The 19,454-nt window shown below is 34.6% G+C and overlaps 1 protein-coding gene across 1 annotated transcript in view; it reads left to right on the plus strand.

Moving 5' to 3' along the window:
• The window catches only part of LOC114334616 (ATP-binding cassette subfamily G member 4-like), a 293,193-nt gene extending 283,323 nt beyond the window's left edge, over positions 1-9,870 (plus strand). The window contains exons 11-12 of the mRNA XM_028284693.2: positions 1,856-2,058; positions 8,885-9,870. Of these exons, the coding sequence (XP_028140494.2) occupies positions 1,856-2,058; positions 8,885-9,077 (396 nt within the window). The 3' untranslated portion in view covers positions 9,078-9,870. The remainder of the gene's footprint in view (positions 1-1,855; positions 2,059-8,884) is intronic.
• Positions 9,871-19,454: the final 9,584 nt, after the last annotated feature.

The raw sequence follows: 19,454 nt of genomic DNA on the forward strand, positions 1-19,454 counted from the left end.
CTTTTATAGAAAAATTCAGCATTGTCAAAGTAAATTAGCACTTACTCGAACAAAAATATTTAAAAAAAGAATTTGTTATCTAGTTCATTAACGGAATCAAAAAATACTACCAAACTTTAGGCTTTAACTGGGGTGTCGGACTAGTAACATCAAAAGAAAACTTCTTAACTTCTGCTTGCATGTAAAAAAACTGATACCAAAAGTGGTAAACAATATCGACAATCGCCTAATAGCAGCGAAAATTGCCGGAATTCACGTACTCTGTCCGCCATGTGTCGCCGGGCTGAGCCAAACTCTCATAACTTTAGCCAGCCGGCCGGAAAAACTTGTAACTACATTTTAACTTCACTGGAAACTAACTGCAACTCAAAACTAAACTTCACTTGATGACGGCTATATCCTATGTCAGAATTTTCTGCCAAACAAAACTTAACTCCATGACGGCCCTAACAGAACTAACTTTTTTAGTTCTCCTTCAAACCCGGATTCCCTCTTAAAAAAAAGAAGTTACCTCCCATTCTACCAACATCAGATCGTTTATCCAATAGAAATAAACCAAAAATTTCGTCTGCCAATAAGATAGCGAGAAAATGATAATAAGAGGCGGTAATCTTTCTTCCTAACCAATAAAAAACGCTTATTTTCCATAAACAGATCTCTGGTTCTCACCGAAATCGCTGACTCTATTATAACGGCCAAATTTTGAGAACTCAGACACTTGAGGATTTTATCAATGCTTTGGAATTTATTTATTATATTATGTGTTATAACATTCGGCTCTAAAATAAATAAAACTCGGACTCTCTGTCGGTAAAAACAATTTACCGAAAGATTTATGACTCTAATTTCTTTGACGGCAAAAGATAACGTATACAAAACAATATCGGATGATCCAATTCACTGCTAAAAATCATGAGAACCGTACAATCGACAAAACACACATCATGTGAGGAAATAAGAATTTATCGACTCAATCACTGTGAGAACGAAAAGAACTCACAGATCCAATTCCACGCAAAACGCGGTCTCAACGATTATGACATACAGGGTCTAACGAAAGTGTTACAAATGTAAACTGGATCGAAATTTCAAATAACTTTGGTACCGTTACCCAATATAGTATCAAGCAGCTGCCAAACATTCGCTGCAACTGACTGAATATTATAATGAACGGCATCTACAAGATCCTTCATCAAGAGAGCTGCATAAACTGGGACTTCTCCAAACCAACAATGTTCCATATTATCAATACGTTCCTAAAAGTATGCTTGAGAATGACACATAATCGACCAGATCTAATAATAGTCAATAAATTAAAAAGGCCAGCAACATTAATTATAAACGAAAAAATCACCAAGTATAGAGATCTGGAAATTCAAATACGTATAAAATGGAGAATGAATGCTACATTAGTGTGATATATTATATGCCAAAAAAATTATAATATAAAAATAAAAATTGACCTGATTTGACAATATATTCCATCATTTTGCCCCTCACTGTGTATAGTTTATCTTTAATGTTGTACAAGGAAGTTAATTAAACTTGTAGAACTATTTTTTCTATTGTTTCTGGACTTATTCACGAATGATTCTTAAGAGAGCTACAGCCTTTTAAAATATGCATACTTTCCTCGCTTTAACAAAATCTTTGAAACCCTTAGAATATTTCCGTTACAAATATATTTGTATTAATATATTTAGAATATATTAAGACAACATATTCTAACGTATGACATAAACATATTTTTGATTGCAGTTGTAAGCTTGTTTGGATCATTTTTATTCAAAACATTTCTGTTTTTCAAAATTCATATATTTAAAACCTCTAAATTTTTCTTCTCTAATTTTTTTAGAGCGGATCTGTGGTTGCTCCATGCTGGTTAGCTATTCTCTTGGCTTTGTCCGTGTACGGAATGGGTTATAAAGATGGCATCGAACCAGTGATGAAAGCATTCATGTCTTTAAGTTATGTACGATATGGCCTGGTAGGAATATCATCGACGCTTTTAAACGACAGAGCAGAAATGGATTGCAACGACATATATTGTCACTACAAGTAAGATATATACCTACAAAATATTTTATTTTTCAGGTATTCCCTTAGCAGCTGTTAAAAATTTGGTCACATGCTGCTAATGGAACTTATCGGTGAAGTCTCGAGCTTATCGGTGATATATGAGAAACGCATAGGCGTGTGAAATGCGCTAGAGTACTTAATTTGATTAGAGCGCTAGATTAGAGAAAGTTTTTCTAGAGTACTTAATTTGATGAATATAAATTAACTTGTCTTTATAGATATTGATTTGTAACATTAAATGATTTCACGTAAATGAAATAAAACAAAAATAAACTCGTTTTCACACCATCCTGAGGTAGATTTCCGGCGCGTTTTTTATGTGGTATTCTGTGTATGCCTAATCGACCATATACAAATTAAGATAGCTGCTATTACAGAACAGTGAAGCAGTCAGTAATTGAAGACCTGAAGTAAAGAAAGTTGTAAGTGCCAAAAATTAAGAAAATTTGTTATTAGGTATGTATCTGTGTCAATACCTTTAACGTAAATAAAGATCAAAGTGTCATAGACTTTTACAGTTCATATGTTGATAGATAGAGCTAGATGTATGGTTTGTTAAACAGTAATTGGTTTGAGTTTAATTAGTGCGGTCGTAAATATTATTAAATTTATCTGACCTGGTCCATTGTTAAGACCCACCCGGAGCGATAAGCCACCGAGGTAGACAGAGTTGGTATTTTGCAATTAACACTGACTAGACGGTACTCCCATAATAAAGCCTAAAATAAATTTTACCTGAAACCGGGCCTTTTATACTATTATCGGTTAATCCGGGCTGTTTATAGTGGTAACTAATTGAACCATTTACTGTTTAACATACCATAAGTGCCATGCCAACCCTTATAGATCTAATTTTCTAATTTTGCAGGTCAGTCAAACGGAACATATTTTAATTTTTTATAAAATATTAAGATGCCAGTAAAAAACCATGTATTATAAAGAAAAACTATATTTACTAGAAAGTTTAAAAATGACACATACTTTTTTACTTTATGTCTTCATAGTCGTTTTTTGCTTTTTTAAATTTCTTTTGGTTCCTTTACAGACCTGGAGATTCGTATTAAAAATATCTTGAACGTTAAAATGGTATTTGTCGGAGAAAACGTCTTAATAAATGTTCCTGCCTGATTCGCGCTAATTTTTAATATTTCTTAAATCAATTTGACGAAGAGTCACAATAGTCCATTCTTTCACGGTTTTTGCTCTAAATTTTAAAGAACCGCTTGGATTGACATGAAATTTGGCATACGTATAGCTTATGTGTCAAAGAAAAAAAGTGATATTGTACCGATGTGTGCTTTTGCCCTGGGGGTAATTTTCACCCCCTATCGGGGGTGAAAAAATATATGTCCAAAATAAGTCCGGAAATGGGTAAACTGACTAATTGTAAGTAACTTTTGTTCTATAGAGCTTTTTCGCCAAGTCAACACTTTTCGAGTTATTTGCGAGTGAATATGTTCATTTTTCAACAAAATAACCACATTTTTAGACGATTTTTCGCAAATAACTCAAAAAGTAAGTATTTTGTGGAAAAAAAAACGTTCTTAGCAAAAATATAGCCTATAAAAAAGTAAAAAAAATAGTGTACGCGTTAGGTCTCTGCATCTCGTAGAACCAGAGTTATAGCCAATGAAAAATAGATTCATGTTCACCAAATTTCAAATAGAATATTTCGACGTGAAATATCCAAAAAATTAAGCACTTTTTTGGGAAAACTCATTATAACTTTTTTAAAGTGTTTAAAAAAATCTTTATTTTTGTTTTTACAAAAAGTTTCTAGCGTTAAATTTAAGCAAGTTACGCTCAAAATAAAGTTGGTCCATATTGTTTTTGCAAAAAAAAATCGGGAAGACCACCCCCTAATTAGCAACTTAAATGAAATTAATCGTTGCCGCTTCACAAAATATTTTACTTATGTTGTGTTTATATGATATGTAAGTTTCATCGAATCAAAGTGCTTATTTTTGAAAAAATTTGGTTTCAAAGTAAAATTTTTAAAAATTTAAATTTTGAAAAATATGTTTTTTTCAAAATAACTTTAAAATTGTTAGAGATACCAAAAATCTCGAAAAACAAAAAAGTCAGATTTGCTTTTCTGAATATTATGTATTTTTTTGTTTTTCTGTTAGACAAAAATTGATCAAGATTTTATGTTTCTAAATTTGCATACATTCGTGATCAGTGACTCGTTCAACCCCTTTTAACTACAGCCCTTTCAATAATAAGGACTTTAAACCGATGAAACTTACAGGTCATATAAACAATATATACACGAGTCAAGAAACTTGTGAAGTCGTAACGATTAAGTTCATTTAAGATACTAATTAGGGGGTGATTTTCTCGATTTTTTTACCAAAACCAAAAGGGACTAACTTTATTTTGAGCGTAACTTGTTTAATTTTGATGCTAGAAATTTTTTTTATAAGACAAAAATAAAGCTTTTTTTAAACACTTTAAATAAGTTGTATTCCATTTGGAATTTGATGAGTATGAACCTATTTTTCATTAGCTATAACGCTGCTTCTACTAGGTGTAGAGACGTGATATATATACCATTTTTTAAAAATTTTTACAGGCTATATTTTTGCTCAGAATGTTTTTTCGACAAAATATTTACTATTTGAGATATTTACGAAAAACCGTCTAAAAGCGTGGTTATTTTGTTGAAAAAATGAACATATTCACTGCCAAATAACTCCAAAAGTATTGACTTAGTGAAAAAACTCTATAGAACAAAAGTTACTTAAAATTAGCCAGTTTATCCATTTCCTGACTTTCTTTGGACGAATATTTTTTCACCCCCAAGAGGGGGTGAAAACACCTCCAGGGCAAAAGCACATATCGGCACAATATTACTTTTTTTCTTTGACTTGTTAGCTATGTGTATGCCAAATTTAATGTCAATCCAAGCGGTTCTTTAAAATTTAGAGGTTTTGCAATATTTTACCGTTAAAACGTACTACAATACGGGTTGATTCCGTTATAGCCTTTCACATATTGAGTATGCATTTTTCGTACGTAAATCCGCATTGGATTCATTGGAAGAATTGATAAGAATAACAACTGTAGCTTTGTAATTAACTGTGCACTAATTCTAATGCTGGAACTTTGTTTTCTTTATTAATATCGTATGCCGTTCTTTGAACTACATTTCTAGAAAAACTAAATTTCGTACGTCTATGAGTTTCTCAGATATCACCGATAAGCTCGAGACTTCCATTTTCAATTGAATTTGGATAGAACTTAGATTATTTTTATCGCATTTAAGGAAGCTAACGGTACATGAATTACATAAAAATTTTGCATTTTTGTTTATTCAAGCGTTTTTAAGACGTAATGATATAATGGTTTTTGTTACAACTCTGTTAATATTTTCCGGCCTTTCCAAGTGGCTCCATTAGAGGGGTGGTCTTTGAACAAAGTATTCATTCAGTTGTCTTTACTAACTGATAAACTATGCCCATTAACTTAAGGAAGAGAAGTGATGGAAATAGATATTGAAACCTTTAATTCCTTCCTGTTCCATTTTATCAAGTTCTCATCGGCACAGGAGGCAGGTTTTGTTTGTGTTGTTTGAATAAGTCTGTATAGATCTGAAATATTGCATTTATAGTAAAGTATACAGGCTATAGAAATAGAATAGAAATAGAAATATTTATTGATCCTTTCAAGACATTTTTACAAATGTATAGGACAGGTCATTTACATGATTTTACATTGTAGAACAGTAATATAACTGTTACAAGCTAACATGGTTCAGCTACAAAATTTTATATAGGTACCTAACACGTGATAACATATATATAAAATAACATATTTAGACATATACAAAACAATTTATACATAAAAAATAAAATAGTTTAAAATAGTTTATAGGCTATCGTCAAGGAATTCTTTGACTGAATAGTAGCATTTGGCTAATAATAAATGTTTGATTTTATTTTTGTAACTGTTAAAACTAGCAATCTCCTACATTTCATCGGGAAGTTTATTGTACAATTTCATTCCCATAAATTTAAAACTATTTTCTAATCTTGATGTTTTAAACTGGGGTATTCGGAGCTTATTAGAATTTCTTGTATGGTAATCATGTCGATGAGCATTAGTTTCAAATTGATTGAAATTTTCTTTGACAAACAGAAGAGTGTGGTAAATGTACAGACTATAGAATGGCATGATTTTGTATTTTATAAACGTTGGTTTACAAGTTTCCCGAAATTTTAGACCGAATATTTTTCGAATAATTTTTTTCTGAGTTACAAAAATTTTACAACTGTCAATAGAATTTCCCCATAGTATTATGTTGTAACTCATATGACTGTAAACAAGGCCGTAATAGATATTGATCAGTGCTGATATCGGCATAGTATCTTTTATTCTAGAAATAGCATAAAACGATTTATTTAATTTTGTATTTATTGCATTGACTTGTTCAGTCCATCTCAAACGGCAATCTATATTTAAACCTAAAAATGTTGTTGTTGTAACTGACGAAATAAGTATATCGTCAAATTTAAATGATAATGAGTATACATTGCTAAGAACATTTTGGGAATTAAAATATAAAAATTGAGTTTTATCAACGTTTACTATTAATCCATTTGCTTTGGACCAATCTACAAATGACCTAAAAACACCGTTGGATAATAATATAAGTTCCTCTTTACTAGGCGCAGAGATCGCTAGTGCAGTATCATCTGCGTAAATAGTAATAACTCGAGATTTAATGTAATCAGGAAGATCATTCATAAAAAGAATAAATATAAGCGGTCCTAAAACAGATCCTTAAGGGACTCCTTTATCAATATTGAAAAACTGTCGAAGCAGAATTCTGATATGAAACTAACATTTTTCTATTGCTCAAATAGTCTACTATCCAGTCCAAGAAATCTCCTCTGAAACCTAGGTTGTAAAATTTATTTTTAATAAAATTAAAATACAGACAATCAAAGGCACGGGACAAATCAAAAAAGAGACCTGCCACATGCCTTCCCCTGTCAAGATCTGTGTATATATAATTAAAAAAATGACATGCAGCAGTCAACGTTGACTTCTTTGACCTAAACCCATGTTGATGCGGGGATATAATATCGAATTTGTCGAGAAAACAAACCATTTTATTATATACAACCTTTTCAAAAATTTTTGATAAAACGCTCAGCATTGCTACCGGTCTATAATTCGAAATTAATCCTGGATCTTTTTTTTTTGTGTATTGGAATAACTCTTGCGCTTTTAAGTGCGTCAGGAAATTTGCCATTAGCAAACGATAAATTAATTAAGTAGCTCGAAGGAGCAGATAGGGAAAATATTCCCGATTTTACGACTTTTGTGGATATATTGTCCAAACCAGTACTGGACTTGTTTTTAAGATTTATAATTGCGTCTTCAACGTCTTGATATGTAACGGGTGTAAAGAAAAAAGTTTTGTCCGAAATTTTAGAACAAGTACATTTTGTAGATCTAGACAAGCCAAAATATGATTTAAGATTATTTTCAGTTACAGTTGCAAACTATTCAGCAAAAACATTAGCGATATCCTCAGAAGATGTAATATCGCCACCGTCAGAGCTGAGAGTTATATTACATTTTTTTTGTTTTCTACCTGTTGCTTTATTTACCAAATTCCATGTTGTTTTAGATGTGTTATCTGATTGTATGATAAGCTGTTCATTAAATTGCTTTTTTGCATTTTTAATAAGTTTATTATAATTTCTTTTGGCTTCTTTATATGCCTTTTGAGAATTATTATTTTGAAGTTTTTTAGATAAGCAATATACATTTTTTACATGATGACCGGCTTTCTTTACTTCTGCGGTTACCCATTTATTTTTACGGTTTTTAGTACTACTTCTCCGTGTTTTCAAAGGACAATAAACATTCATGTTAAAAGAAATTATATCTACAAACTCGTTCATGGTCAAATTTATGTCATTTTGACTATACACTTCATCAAAATTAAGTAAAGACAATGCATTTTGAAACTGAAATAAGCAATGATCTGATAAATCGCGATAACAATGTATCCTTCTTTCTGTTTTATGAAAATTTACATTATTGGATTCAATTGTAAGTAAGTATACAGGCGCCAATGTTAGTAAGAATCGGATCTGTATTACGTATATCAAACCAGCTAAAAGCAGGGCTGTGCAACAGACCGCAAGTTTTTGTAGATATATCAAAAACTAAAACAATATTGAGTATTCTCGACCAGTCAGTCACATTTATTTAAACATGCATCCTAAAAAAATTTATTATTAATTTTTAATTTTTCGTCATCTCAATTAAGTACCCATACATTGATTCGTGTTTTATTATAATTTATAAAAATATTTCAAAGGTAAAGTTTTCAATCCTAATAGCAACGTTAATGATATTGAAAAATATTAAAAATATTACTAAAAGATTTTTAAATTGAAAACTTATTGGTCCATTTCCCTGGTGACACATCTAAGGCTTCTACAATTTGCAAGCCAGCTGGATGCTGCAGTGAAGACAAAGATAAGGAATTCTAAACGTTGCAATTCACAATCCCCGTCTGCAGCTTGGTAAAGTTCGGAAAATATTTGAAAAATATTTCAATTCAAAAATAATGATAGATAATCAGCCCTGTGATTAATCACTCACGTTAAATATATGTAACGTAAAGTTATCCTGTAGTTAAGTTATAATCGTCGAATTGGTGTGATGTATCATATTTAACTTAACTATGTCACTTTTCTACAACTAAATTGACGTTAACCGACCTTTATACCTTTGTTTCGCCTTCTCAAAATAATAAGACTAAAACCTTATGATTTTTTAGGAATCCAGAAAAGTTATTAGAAGACATGGGAATGAGCCAAAATGTACCACTCCATCAGTTTGCTTACATATTGGGTTACACTGTCCTGTTTAGAATCATAGCGTACATATCATTGAAGTACCGAATGACTTCCGAACTAAGAAACAAGTTGGTGTACTATGCGGCGAAAATTGTCAAGCAGAAAGAAACATGAATGGGCTTATAAACTGTAGGTCTATTTATTTTCCTATAAGTTAATAAGGAATGAAATTGTGATTGCCGTGATGGTGTAAGAAGGTGTATAGTAGACTCGTAATTCGGCTAGATAATTTAAACCGAAAATAAAAAAATGCAGTTTGGCAACATTGTGTGAAGAACGCAATGTTTTCAATTCGGGTAAAGTGATTAGCAGACTAAACGTTATTTTTTCTTCGTAAATCCTCGTCTGTTGAACAATTACGTTCGTAAAACTTATTGTGAGTTTATAATTCATAACCTTTATATTTCCATTCATCGCTGTTTTCGGTAATATGACTCAGGGATTAAAAGCTTAAATAATGGCTGCAGATTCTGACCGAATTCCGTTTGTACTATACTAATAAAACATTGTCTTGGGGCATTGACTGTACTCCTTATCGTATTTTTGTTAAATTTTATTAGTTATTGTCAGCATAAATATTATGTTAACAAAATAATGGATATTTTACTTTTTATAATAAATCTATTTTCAATAGTAACTATATTTCATACATTTTATGCCACATTATGCCAAACAATAATATTAATTATACGGGTTTTTATGGTTATTAGTAGGTATATTAGATAATAAATGTCTGAGATTCAAATACCCATGTTCAGTACTTTTAGTACTGAACTACTCTGGGACCAAAAGTTTAGTACCGAATTTGTATCAGTATTAGATGTACTACTAATATTTATAATAATATACTCTCAGCGTAAGTGTACTATTTATAATTTTTATGTGTATAGTAAATATGTTTGAAGTTGTCCTGTGTTTTTGTTTTCCCCTATTTCATAACCTTTTGAAGTTATACTTCTTTTTAGGAGCGATTGAGAGTGAATTTTTATTATTATGCGCGCATGCGCACACAGATAGTATGGTGTTAGTCGCATGTTAAATCTTTTAAGTTATGTAGCGCAAATAATGTGTGCGCAGAAAGAATATAATATTAGTTGTTTTAGTAAATATATTTATAAGGAAGTACAAAACTCGAAAGAAGTACCACATATGTATATATTAATAAAATGGTCATATAAGGACGCGTTTCGGCTCTTTACGAGCCATCATCAGCTTAAAAATACAGGAGCAAAGACAAAACTGCCAAGACCAGTAAGGAGGAAGAATCTACTAGTTTACATTTTTATGGTTCTACAGGGTGTTTCATTAATAATTGTCCATATAGTAACTGGAGAAACCTTAGCACAAAATACGAAGATTTAACCTAAAACACTTAAATAAAATGTGGTTACTTACTGAGTTACAGGGTGTTTTACCTAAAAATTAAAAAACTATTTTTGCTCAGCATTTTGACAATATTCAACGTATAATTTTCATACTTGGCAGAAAGTGCGACTACTATACACCCTACTAAATTATGATAAACAAACGTTTCTAGCTGCTACCAGAGGCGTGCGACAGGGGATAGTGAATGGTTGATCCTTCTCAAATTCTACGCCACTGGAGAAATTACAATTTTAGTGCCATTTTTAGATTCTCCAATACTTTCTACGTAAATAACATACTCTTCATTGGTAACGATAAAGTCATTAGTTTTCGAGATATTTGAAGTTAAATATGAAACCGGATACCAGTTATTTTGATTAATTTATGATATTATGATTCATCTGAATAAAATTTAAAAATTATTTGTACCCAGTACTTTAAAACTATTTGGCATATTCTTATCATACTTGGCAGAAAGTGTAAGTACTGTACATCCTACTAAATTAAGATAAATAAACGTTTCTAGCTACTACCAGAGGGGTACGACAGGGGATAAAGTCTGGTTGACCCTTCCCAAATTCTACGCCACTGACGAAATTGCTATTTTAGTGTAATTTTTTGATTCTCCAATACTTTTTAAGTAAATAATATACTCTTCATTCGTAACGATAAAATTATTAGTTTTCGAGATATTTGAAATTAAAAATGAAGCGACACAATAAACTAATCAAAATAACCGTGTCTTTTCATTTTTAACTTCAAAGATCTCGAAAACTAATGACTTTATCGTTACGAATGAGGAGTATATTATTTTCATAGAAAGTATTAGAGAATCCAAAAATTGAATTAAAATAGCAATTCCGCCAGTGGCGTAGAATTTGGAAAGGGTCAACCATTCACTTTCCCCTGTCGTACGCCTCTGGTAATAGCCAGAAACGTTTGTTTAACATAATTTAGTAGTTTGTACAGTACCTATACTTCCTGCCAATTATGAAAAGGATACGTCAAATAGTTTTAAAATGCTGAGCAAAAATGGTTTTTAAATTTTTAGATAAAACACCCTGTAACTCAGTAAGGAGCCACATTTTATTTAAGGGTTTTAAGTTAAATCTTCGTATTTTATGCTAAGGTTTCTCCAGTTACTATAAGGACAATTATTAATGAAACACCCTGTATAGACTTCATTATTAAAGTTTTTTATTTTTTATATGTCGTATTAACATTTAGTTAATTTGAATGTAAATTTTTTTTTTAATTCTTAAGACTTCCACGTTGGGAGGAACCATCTTGCGAACAGCTCCTGTTCGCAGGCTGTTCGCAACCAATAGCTGGAATTGGTTCGAAACTTTCCGCCCTCGGCGGAGGGACTAGAACAAGTTGTGAAAAGTGCAGTGAGGATCAGTAAGGTAGCTCCACAAAGGGTAAGGATAATGCCTAACTGGTGGAATGCTGAGATTGCGAATGGTAGGTCGGAATGTGTGGCACTGCGTCGAACGGTACAGCGTGCAAGGAAACGCTGATGAAGTGCTACAAATGGAAAATGAATATCGTGCACAGAAGGGAGCTGAATAGGTTGATACGCTCTAGAAAAAAAGAATGTTGGAGGGGTCTGTGTGACGAGCTGGACGAGGACGTATGGGGACAAGGGTATAAAATTGTAATGAAGCGTTTCGGCGCATACTCTTTGTACGAAATGCAGCTGGATAAGAAGCTATCGGTAACACGAGTGGTCTTCCCGTCTGGCGAATGGCATGGAGCGCGGAGGGATGGGTCTACTGAGCGGGCTACGCCCTTCTCCCTAGGCGAATTCGTTGAAGCGTTGGGGGCCCTTAAGTTCCGCAAGGCCCCGGGCCTAGATGGGATACCGCCTGAGGCGCTTAAACGTCTGGGTCTACTGGAGCCGGCGTGGCTTCTGGGCCATATGAACGCTGTACTCACTGAACAGACCTTTCCCAAGGACTGGAAAACATCAAAATTAATACTCCTCCCTAAAGGAGAGGAAAAGTATCGGCCTATTTGCCTCCTCTCGTGTATTTGTAAACTGTTTGAGAGAATGTTGCGTGAGAGGATTAATGAAGCGATTGAGAGATCTGGAGGCTTATCCCCCAGACAGTATGGATTCCGGAAGAATGTTAGCACGACTTATGCAGTGTTGGGGTTGCACCGAACGCTGAATACGGAGGCCCGCGACCAGAAATGGGCCGCCTTGCTCCTGCTCGACGTTAGAAACGCCTTCAATTCACTTCAATGGAGTACAGTGATGAGAGCGATTGAGGATAGGAACTTCCCTGGCTACTTGAGGAACCTGGTCTCGGACTATCTATCCGACAGGAGAATTGTTGTTGAGAGAGGAGTAATTGTGGATGTCACGGCTAGGGTGCCGCAGGGGTCCGTCCTTGGCCCGACGCTGTGGAACCTGGCATATGACAGGGTCTTGCGTCTCGAATACGGTGAGGAGGTTACTCCTTTCGCGTTCACGAATGACCTTGCGTTGCTGGTGGTAGCGCGGGATACGGATGAACTTCTGTACAAAGCACAGAGAGCATGTGACCTCGCGGAAGATTGGATGTGTCAGCGCGATCTGAAACTCGCTGGGGAGAAGACCGAGGCCGTGATTCTCAAGGGACCACGGAAACGCGAGAACGTGATATTTGAGTGCGGCGGAGCAGAGATCATCCCGAAAAAGTGTATTAAGTATCTGGGAGCCACGCAGAGAGCGGCCGCGTTGGGGTGGATAATGCCCAACATTGGCGGGCCCAAATATGAAAGGAGGAGGGCTTTGCACGGTGTGGTACAGTCTGTTCTTCTTTACGCGGTCCCAGTCTGGAGTGAGGCGGTAGAAATATCGTCCTACCGGAGGCTCTTGACGCGCACAGACAGAGCAAGTCTCTTACGTGTGGCAAGCGCCTACAGGACTGTGTCTGCAGCAGCATTGTGGGCCATCACAGCCTGAGTACCCTCTCACATCTTGGCTTCCGAGAGGGCCCGTTTATTTTATCGTACTGGGGACAACGGTCCGACCGAGACTGCAAGACGCGAGGAGAGAGCCACATCCATACGGATGTGGCAAAGTGAATGGGAGGCAATTGCGGATGTGGCGCAGTGGACCAGATCACTTATACCGGACCTGAAGACGTGGCTCGAATGTGGGCAGCAGCGCTTGGACTATTTCCTGTCGCAGGTGCTCATCGGTCACGGTTGTTTTCGTTCGTATCTTTTCAGGTTCAAGAAATCAGCTACAGAAAACTGCCCTTACTGTGGTTTGGTCGACACCGTGTCACATAAGTTGTTGGAATGTGCAAGATGGAGTGTGGATAGATTACAATTGGAGAGAAGGAATGGTGTTCGTTTTGACTCTGTGAGTGATATGATTGCGAGGATGTGTGAGGATGAAGGTACGTGGGCAAGGACCCATGCGTTCGTGAGACAAGCGCTCCAATCCAAGGACGCTGAAGGAAGACAACTACTCCCATAAAAAAATATATGTGTATATGGGAATATATGTGTATATATGTATATATGTGGCATTTGTCGAGCTGTGTATGTATATAAACGTAACACTAGATATTTAAATGAGACGTGAGGTGGATGCAGTGTCGCAGATATGCCCTCACCAGAGCGGATCCCGGCCTGCATTCCCAGATCACAATTATGTTTGGTTGAGAGGACGGAGGGTTTTAGGATGATAGTGCAGCCATCTCAGCGGCGGCGAGGGAATCCCACATAACCAGGCATAAGACCGGTATCTTAATAAGATTTCACCCACCTCTAAAAATATGAAAAAAAATTTGGTTTAGCGACTTCCATTTGTTTCAATACCTAAAAAATGTATGCGTGGAAAGCGTTTTTCATCAAATGATGAGTACGTACCAGCTGTAGAAGCGTATTTTGCAACCCTTCCAGATTCTCACTTTAGGGATGGAATTTATAAATTGGAATTTCGTTGGAACAAGTATATTGATGTTCAGGGAGACTATACTGAATAATAAAGTGTATTTCAAATCGTAAATTGTGTTTTTCTTATCGAACCCCAAAACTTATTAAACAACCAGCCTAAATACAAATAGGACCATTTTAGAAAGACGTAAACTACATACTGTGTAGTAGAGAATCTGAAAGAGTCAGCCATATTTTGCATGATTGCAGGTGGCAAATATTTTTTGGAGACTATCAAGTGAGTCCAAAAACATATTTATCATGCCACTTACTAGACTCATATAAGCACAAGCTGGTACAGGTTCCACAATTTTGGAATGGCTCTCATGCGTAAATGGTCTAAGGGAAGCCATTATAACTGATTTATAAACTACCTATTTCGAAAAAAAAACCAAAAAATAGAAAATTTACCATATATTAGAGAGACACACAAAAAGGTACCTAAATAAAAGATTGACGTAAAGGATGCGTTTAAATGGTCCTGTTCTCTAGAGGAAAGCGAAGGTCAACCAAGGAATAATGAGTCAATGAATCGCTAATAATATAAATGCCAATCCATTACAACACGCAAAAAAAGTGCGAACAAATAATTATTACGCTGTACTTAAATCGAAATTATATCATTATTTTGTAATAAAATTTTTATTTATATTCCTGCAATGGTTCCTACTTAAGAACTAGTGATAAGTAGTTTCAAAATTTCTCATCTGCAAAATTCGTCACAAAAATTTCTTTATAACGACATACGTATTAAATTCCGAAGAAATTTCTGTTTAAGCATCAAAAGGTGGTATTTTATCCATTCTATTAAACACGGAGAATCCAGGAAGAGACAGAATATACAGTACGTCGCGCGTCGCAAAATTATGGAATAAATCTGTTATTTCTGAAACAGATAACTTTAAAAAATCTTAAACACGTCAATTTTAATTTTTGAGTGGATTTTGAGTGATCTTCGCCATTTTCAACTTTTCGACAATAATGGTAGGAACTGAAGTTAATAATGAATAACATTCAATTCAATAAATATGCTTCCCTCCCCTCTGACAATTTTCCCTCTTAACTCGGAAATTATTGACCGTACAAAAAAATTGTAAAAAAGAAATTATAAACAATCGCATTTGCAACAATTTCAGTTTTTCCATTTTTGTCAAAAAGTTATTGAGCAGAAACCCGTCATATTGGTTTTCCTTTCCATGCCGGCTAACGCAACGGCGGAATTTTGTCGCGATTTTAAATTTATTTTACTATAGATTCCCATCTGATTCCCAACATATTATACATTAGACACTAGGAATTCTGGCGCTGGGTGACTGATAATCCACAAAAACAACTAAACAACTAATCGATACCCAACAAAATAAAAAGTAAACAATCAGATTTTTATCTACATAATTGTTGATAAATAAATTCACAAATTAATATAATCCTTAAAAATGGCCAGTGGTGGAGGTGGAGCAATTAAGAAGACGGGACCGGCAAGAGTGGAGTATGAAAGCAGCAGCGAAGAGAACGGGAATAAGAGAAGTAGGGATGGGTACGATGCGGAAGATTTATTCAGAAAAAGCAAGGTAACGAGGAGAACTCCGACTAAGAGTGATAACCAAAATGAACAGATGATACAAATGATGCAGACAATTATGTCAAGAAATGAAGATATGATGATTGAACTAAAAAACTTGCGCAGAGAGCAACAAGAAACCTTGGATTGCGTCAGACAGCTGGAGAAAAAGAATAAGGAGTTAGAAAAACGACTCAATGAAGCAAATGACAGAATAGAACGAATTGAGAAGGATAAAAGAAAAAAGAACATAATAATTAAAGGATTAACTCTCGATAGCAATGATAACAGGTCTACTAAACAAAAACTAGAACAGTTTATTGAAGCAAATCTGCAAATAAAGGTTAAACTGAGGGAAGGAAATAAAATTGGTGATAAATCATTTCTGGCAGAAATGGAAAATATGACGGATAAAATCTCGGTATTAAGGAACAAAAGTAAACTTAGAAACATAACAGGACAAGGAGTATATATAGAGTCTGACATGACAAAAATGGAAAGAGAGATACAGGCTATAATTAGGAAAATAGCGAAGGAGGAAAAAGATAAGGGTAATACAACAAAAATAGGGTATATGAAGCTAAATATTAATGGAAAAGATATGAAATGGGATAAGGATAATGGTAAACTGACAGAGAGCACACAGAACAGCCAGAGAGGACTCCCAAAAAACTAAAAAGGAATGCAGAAACGACTACAAAAAGTATAACGACTAAAGCAACGGACAAGTACATGAGATTGGAAAATGATAATACGAAGTATAAACAAGATAACGAGGCAAAACAAAACCATAAGTCAGAAAAGCCAAAAGATCAAAAGTCTGACTACGTAGAGAATGATGAAAAAGGTAAAGAAATGGGTGAAGAAAAAAGAAGAGTGGAAAAAGGGAAAAAAGAGAAAATAAGAATGGCAACATGGAATGTACGCGGCACCTATGAGGAAGGAGCCATGAAGGAATTAGTAAAAGAAGTAGGGAGATATAAATTGGATATTGTAGCGGTACAAGAAACAAAACAATTGAGGTCAGAAATATCGGAATTAGAAAATGTGGTTTTTTTCAAAAGTGGAGGAGCAGATAGGATGTTGGGAACAGGTTTTATTATAAGAAAAGGTCTAAAAGAAAAGATTATGAGTTTTAATCCCATATCGGAGAGGATGTGTTATATACGAATAAAAGGGGAAAAAAGAAATATAAGCATTTTAAATGTACACGCCCCTACCGAAGAAAAAGATGAAGAGATAAAAGACATATATTTTGAAAAAATGGAGATGGAATATGAAAAGATACCGAAACATGACGTCAAAATTATAATGGGAGATGTAAATGCAAAAGTGGGGAAAGAGGCAATCTACAGAAATACAGTAGGAAAGCATAGCAAACACGACGAGTCAAATGACAACGGACAGAGACTGATAAGTTTTGCAATGGAAAAAAATATGGTGGTAAGAAGTACACAGCTACAGCGGAAAGAGATACATAAGGGTAAGTGGACATCTCCGGACGGAAAAACCGTTAACCAAATTGATCATGTAATGATAGAAAAACGACACGCGGAATTTATTACAAATGTCAGAAGTATGAGAGGAGCAGACTGCAGTTCAGACCATTTTTTAGTAAAAATTGAATGTAAAAGTAAAGTAGAAGAAAAAATAGTTGTAAAAAAGGATGCAAAAAGAACAAAATCATACGAAGTAGCTGAACTGAAAAAAGAAACAACCAGGCAAAATTATCAAGAAGAAATAGAAAAAATGTTTTTGGAAACAAAGAATGAAGCCACAGATGTAGAAGAAAGATGGGAACAAATAAAACACATTACAAAAGAAGTAAGCAGAAAATTGATACCCAGAATTAAAAAACAGACAAGAACTAAGGAGTGGTTTGATAGGGAGTGTGCAGAGCTGTCAGAAGAGAAGAAAAAGTTAAGAATACGTATGTTGACCAACCCTAACGACAAAAACAGAGAAGAGTATAGCCACGTACGAAAACAGTTAAAGAAAAGTTGCAGGAAGAAAAAGAGAGAATCCAATGAAAAAAAGTTGCAGGAGATAGAAGAAAAATTTAAAAACAATGAAATAAGATCATTTTATCAAGAGGTAAAAAAAGTAGAAAAAGGTTACCAAAGCAAAACAAGCTACATAAAGACCAGAGAAGGAGAGCTAGTAAGTGAGCCGGGAAAAGTTATGAAAGAATGGAAAATGTATTTCGAAACGTTACTAAACAGTGATGATGAAGATCAGGGAGAGGACGAAGACAGAACAGAGGGTGCAGATATAAGAATAGCCGAACCATCCAAAGACGAAGTGCAAAGAGTTGTAAGCAAATTGAAAAACAATAAAAGTCCAGGGCCAAACGAAATAAGTGCAGAAATGCTGAAAGCAGGGGGAAGAAAACTACTGGAAAAGGTGTATGAACTGATAGAACTTACATGGAAAGAAGAAAAGATGCCTGAAGAGTGGGCCAAAGCCTGGATAATCCCATTACATAAAAAAGGGGATGCAACGATGTTGCAGAATTACAGGGGTATTGCTTTGCTGGACGTGTGCTATAAGATTTTTGCTAGGATTGTAAGAGAAAGATTAGAGGTATACGCAGAGAAACTAATAGGAGAATACCAAGCAGGCTTTAGAAACAATAGATCGACGACAGAGCAAATATTTAACATAAAAGAAATCCAAACAAGCTGCTACGAACATAAAATGGTTTTATATGCACTATTCATAGATTTTAAGCAGGCCTATGACAAAATTAATAGGAAAAAAATGTATGAAGCCCTACGGCAAATGGAAATACCAGAAAAGCTAATCAAGTTAATAAGAATTACCTTAAATATGACATCTAACGAAATAGTGTGGAACAGTCACAAATCGGAAGAGTTTATATTCAAAAAAGGACTTAGACAAGGTGACCCTATATCAACTGTGTTATTTAACCTAGTTTTGGAAACAATTGTAAGGAACAGCAGAATAGAAACACAAGAAACGATCTACCGTAACGAACATCAATGCATGGCCTACGCCGACGACCTTACACTGCTAGCAAAAACTAATACCGAATTAAAGAAAATCATGAGAAGATTAGACAGAGAGGCAAAAAAATTCGGCCTAGAAATAAATGAAGAAAAGACGAAGTATATGGTGCTAGGCAACACAGAAAGAGAACCTGTAGATATGCTAAAGTTAACAGCGTTCGATGGAAAAGAATATAAATTTAAACGAGTAAATCACTTTACATATCTAGGTGCCATTATAGATGAAAAAGGACACGAGCAAAACGAACTAAAGCACAGGATAGCTAAAGGTAACCGAAAGGTCGGCAGTTTAAAAAAATTATTAAAGTCAAATTACGTATCAAGAAAGACGAAAATTAGAATATACCAAACTGTAATAAGAGCAACAGTCACCTACGGATGTGAAACATGGGTACTAAACAAAACAGAAGAAGAAATGATAGAGAGATGGGAACGCAAGGTACTGAGGACTATTTTCGGGGGAAAAAATACGGCAGATGGTTGGCAAAGAAGAACTAATGAAGAATTAAGGATGCTTTACAAGGAACCACCTATAACAAGATACACAAAGGCACAAAGAATCAGGTGGGCAGGTCATGTCGAGAGGATGGATAGGTCAAG

Source organism: Diabrotica virgifera, chromosome 1, assembly GCF_917563875.1.
Source record: "Diabrotica virgifera virgifera chromosome 1, PGI_DIABVI_V3a".
In the NCBI taxonomy this organism is placed as follows: Eukaryota; Metazoa; Arthropoda; class Insecta; order Coleoptera; family Chrysomelidae; genus Diabrotica; species Diabrotica virgifera.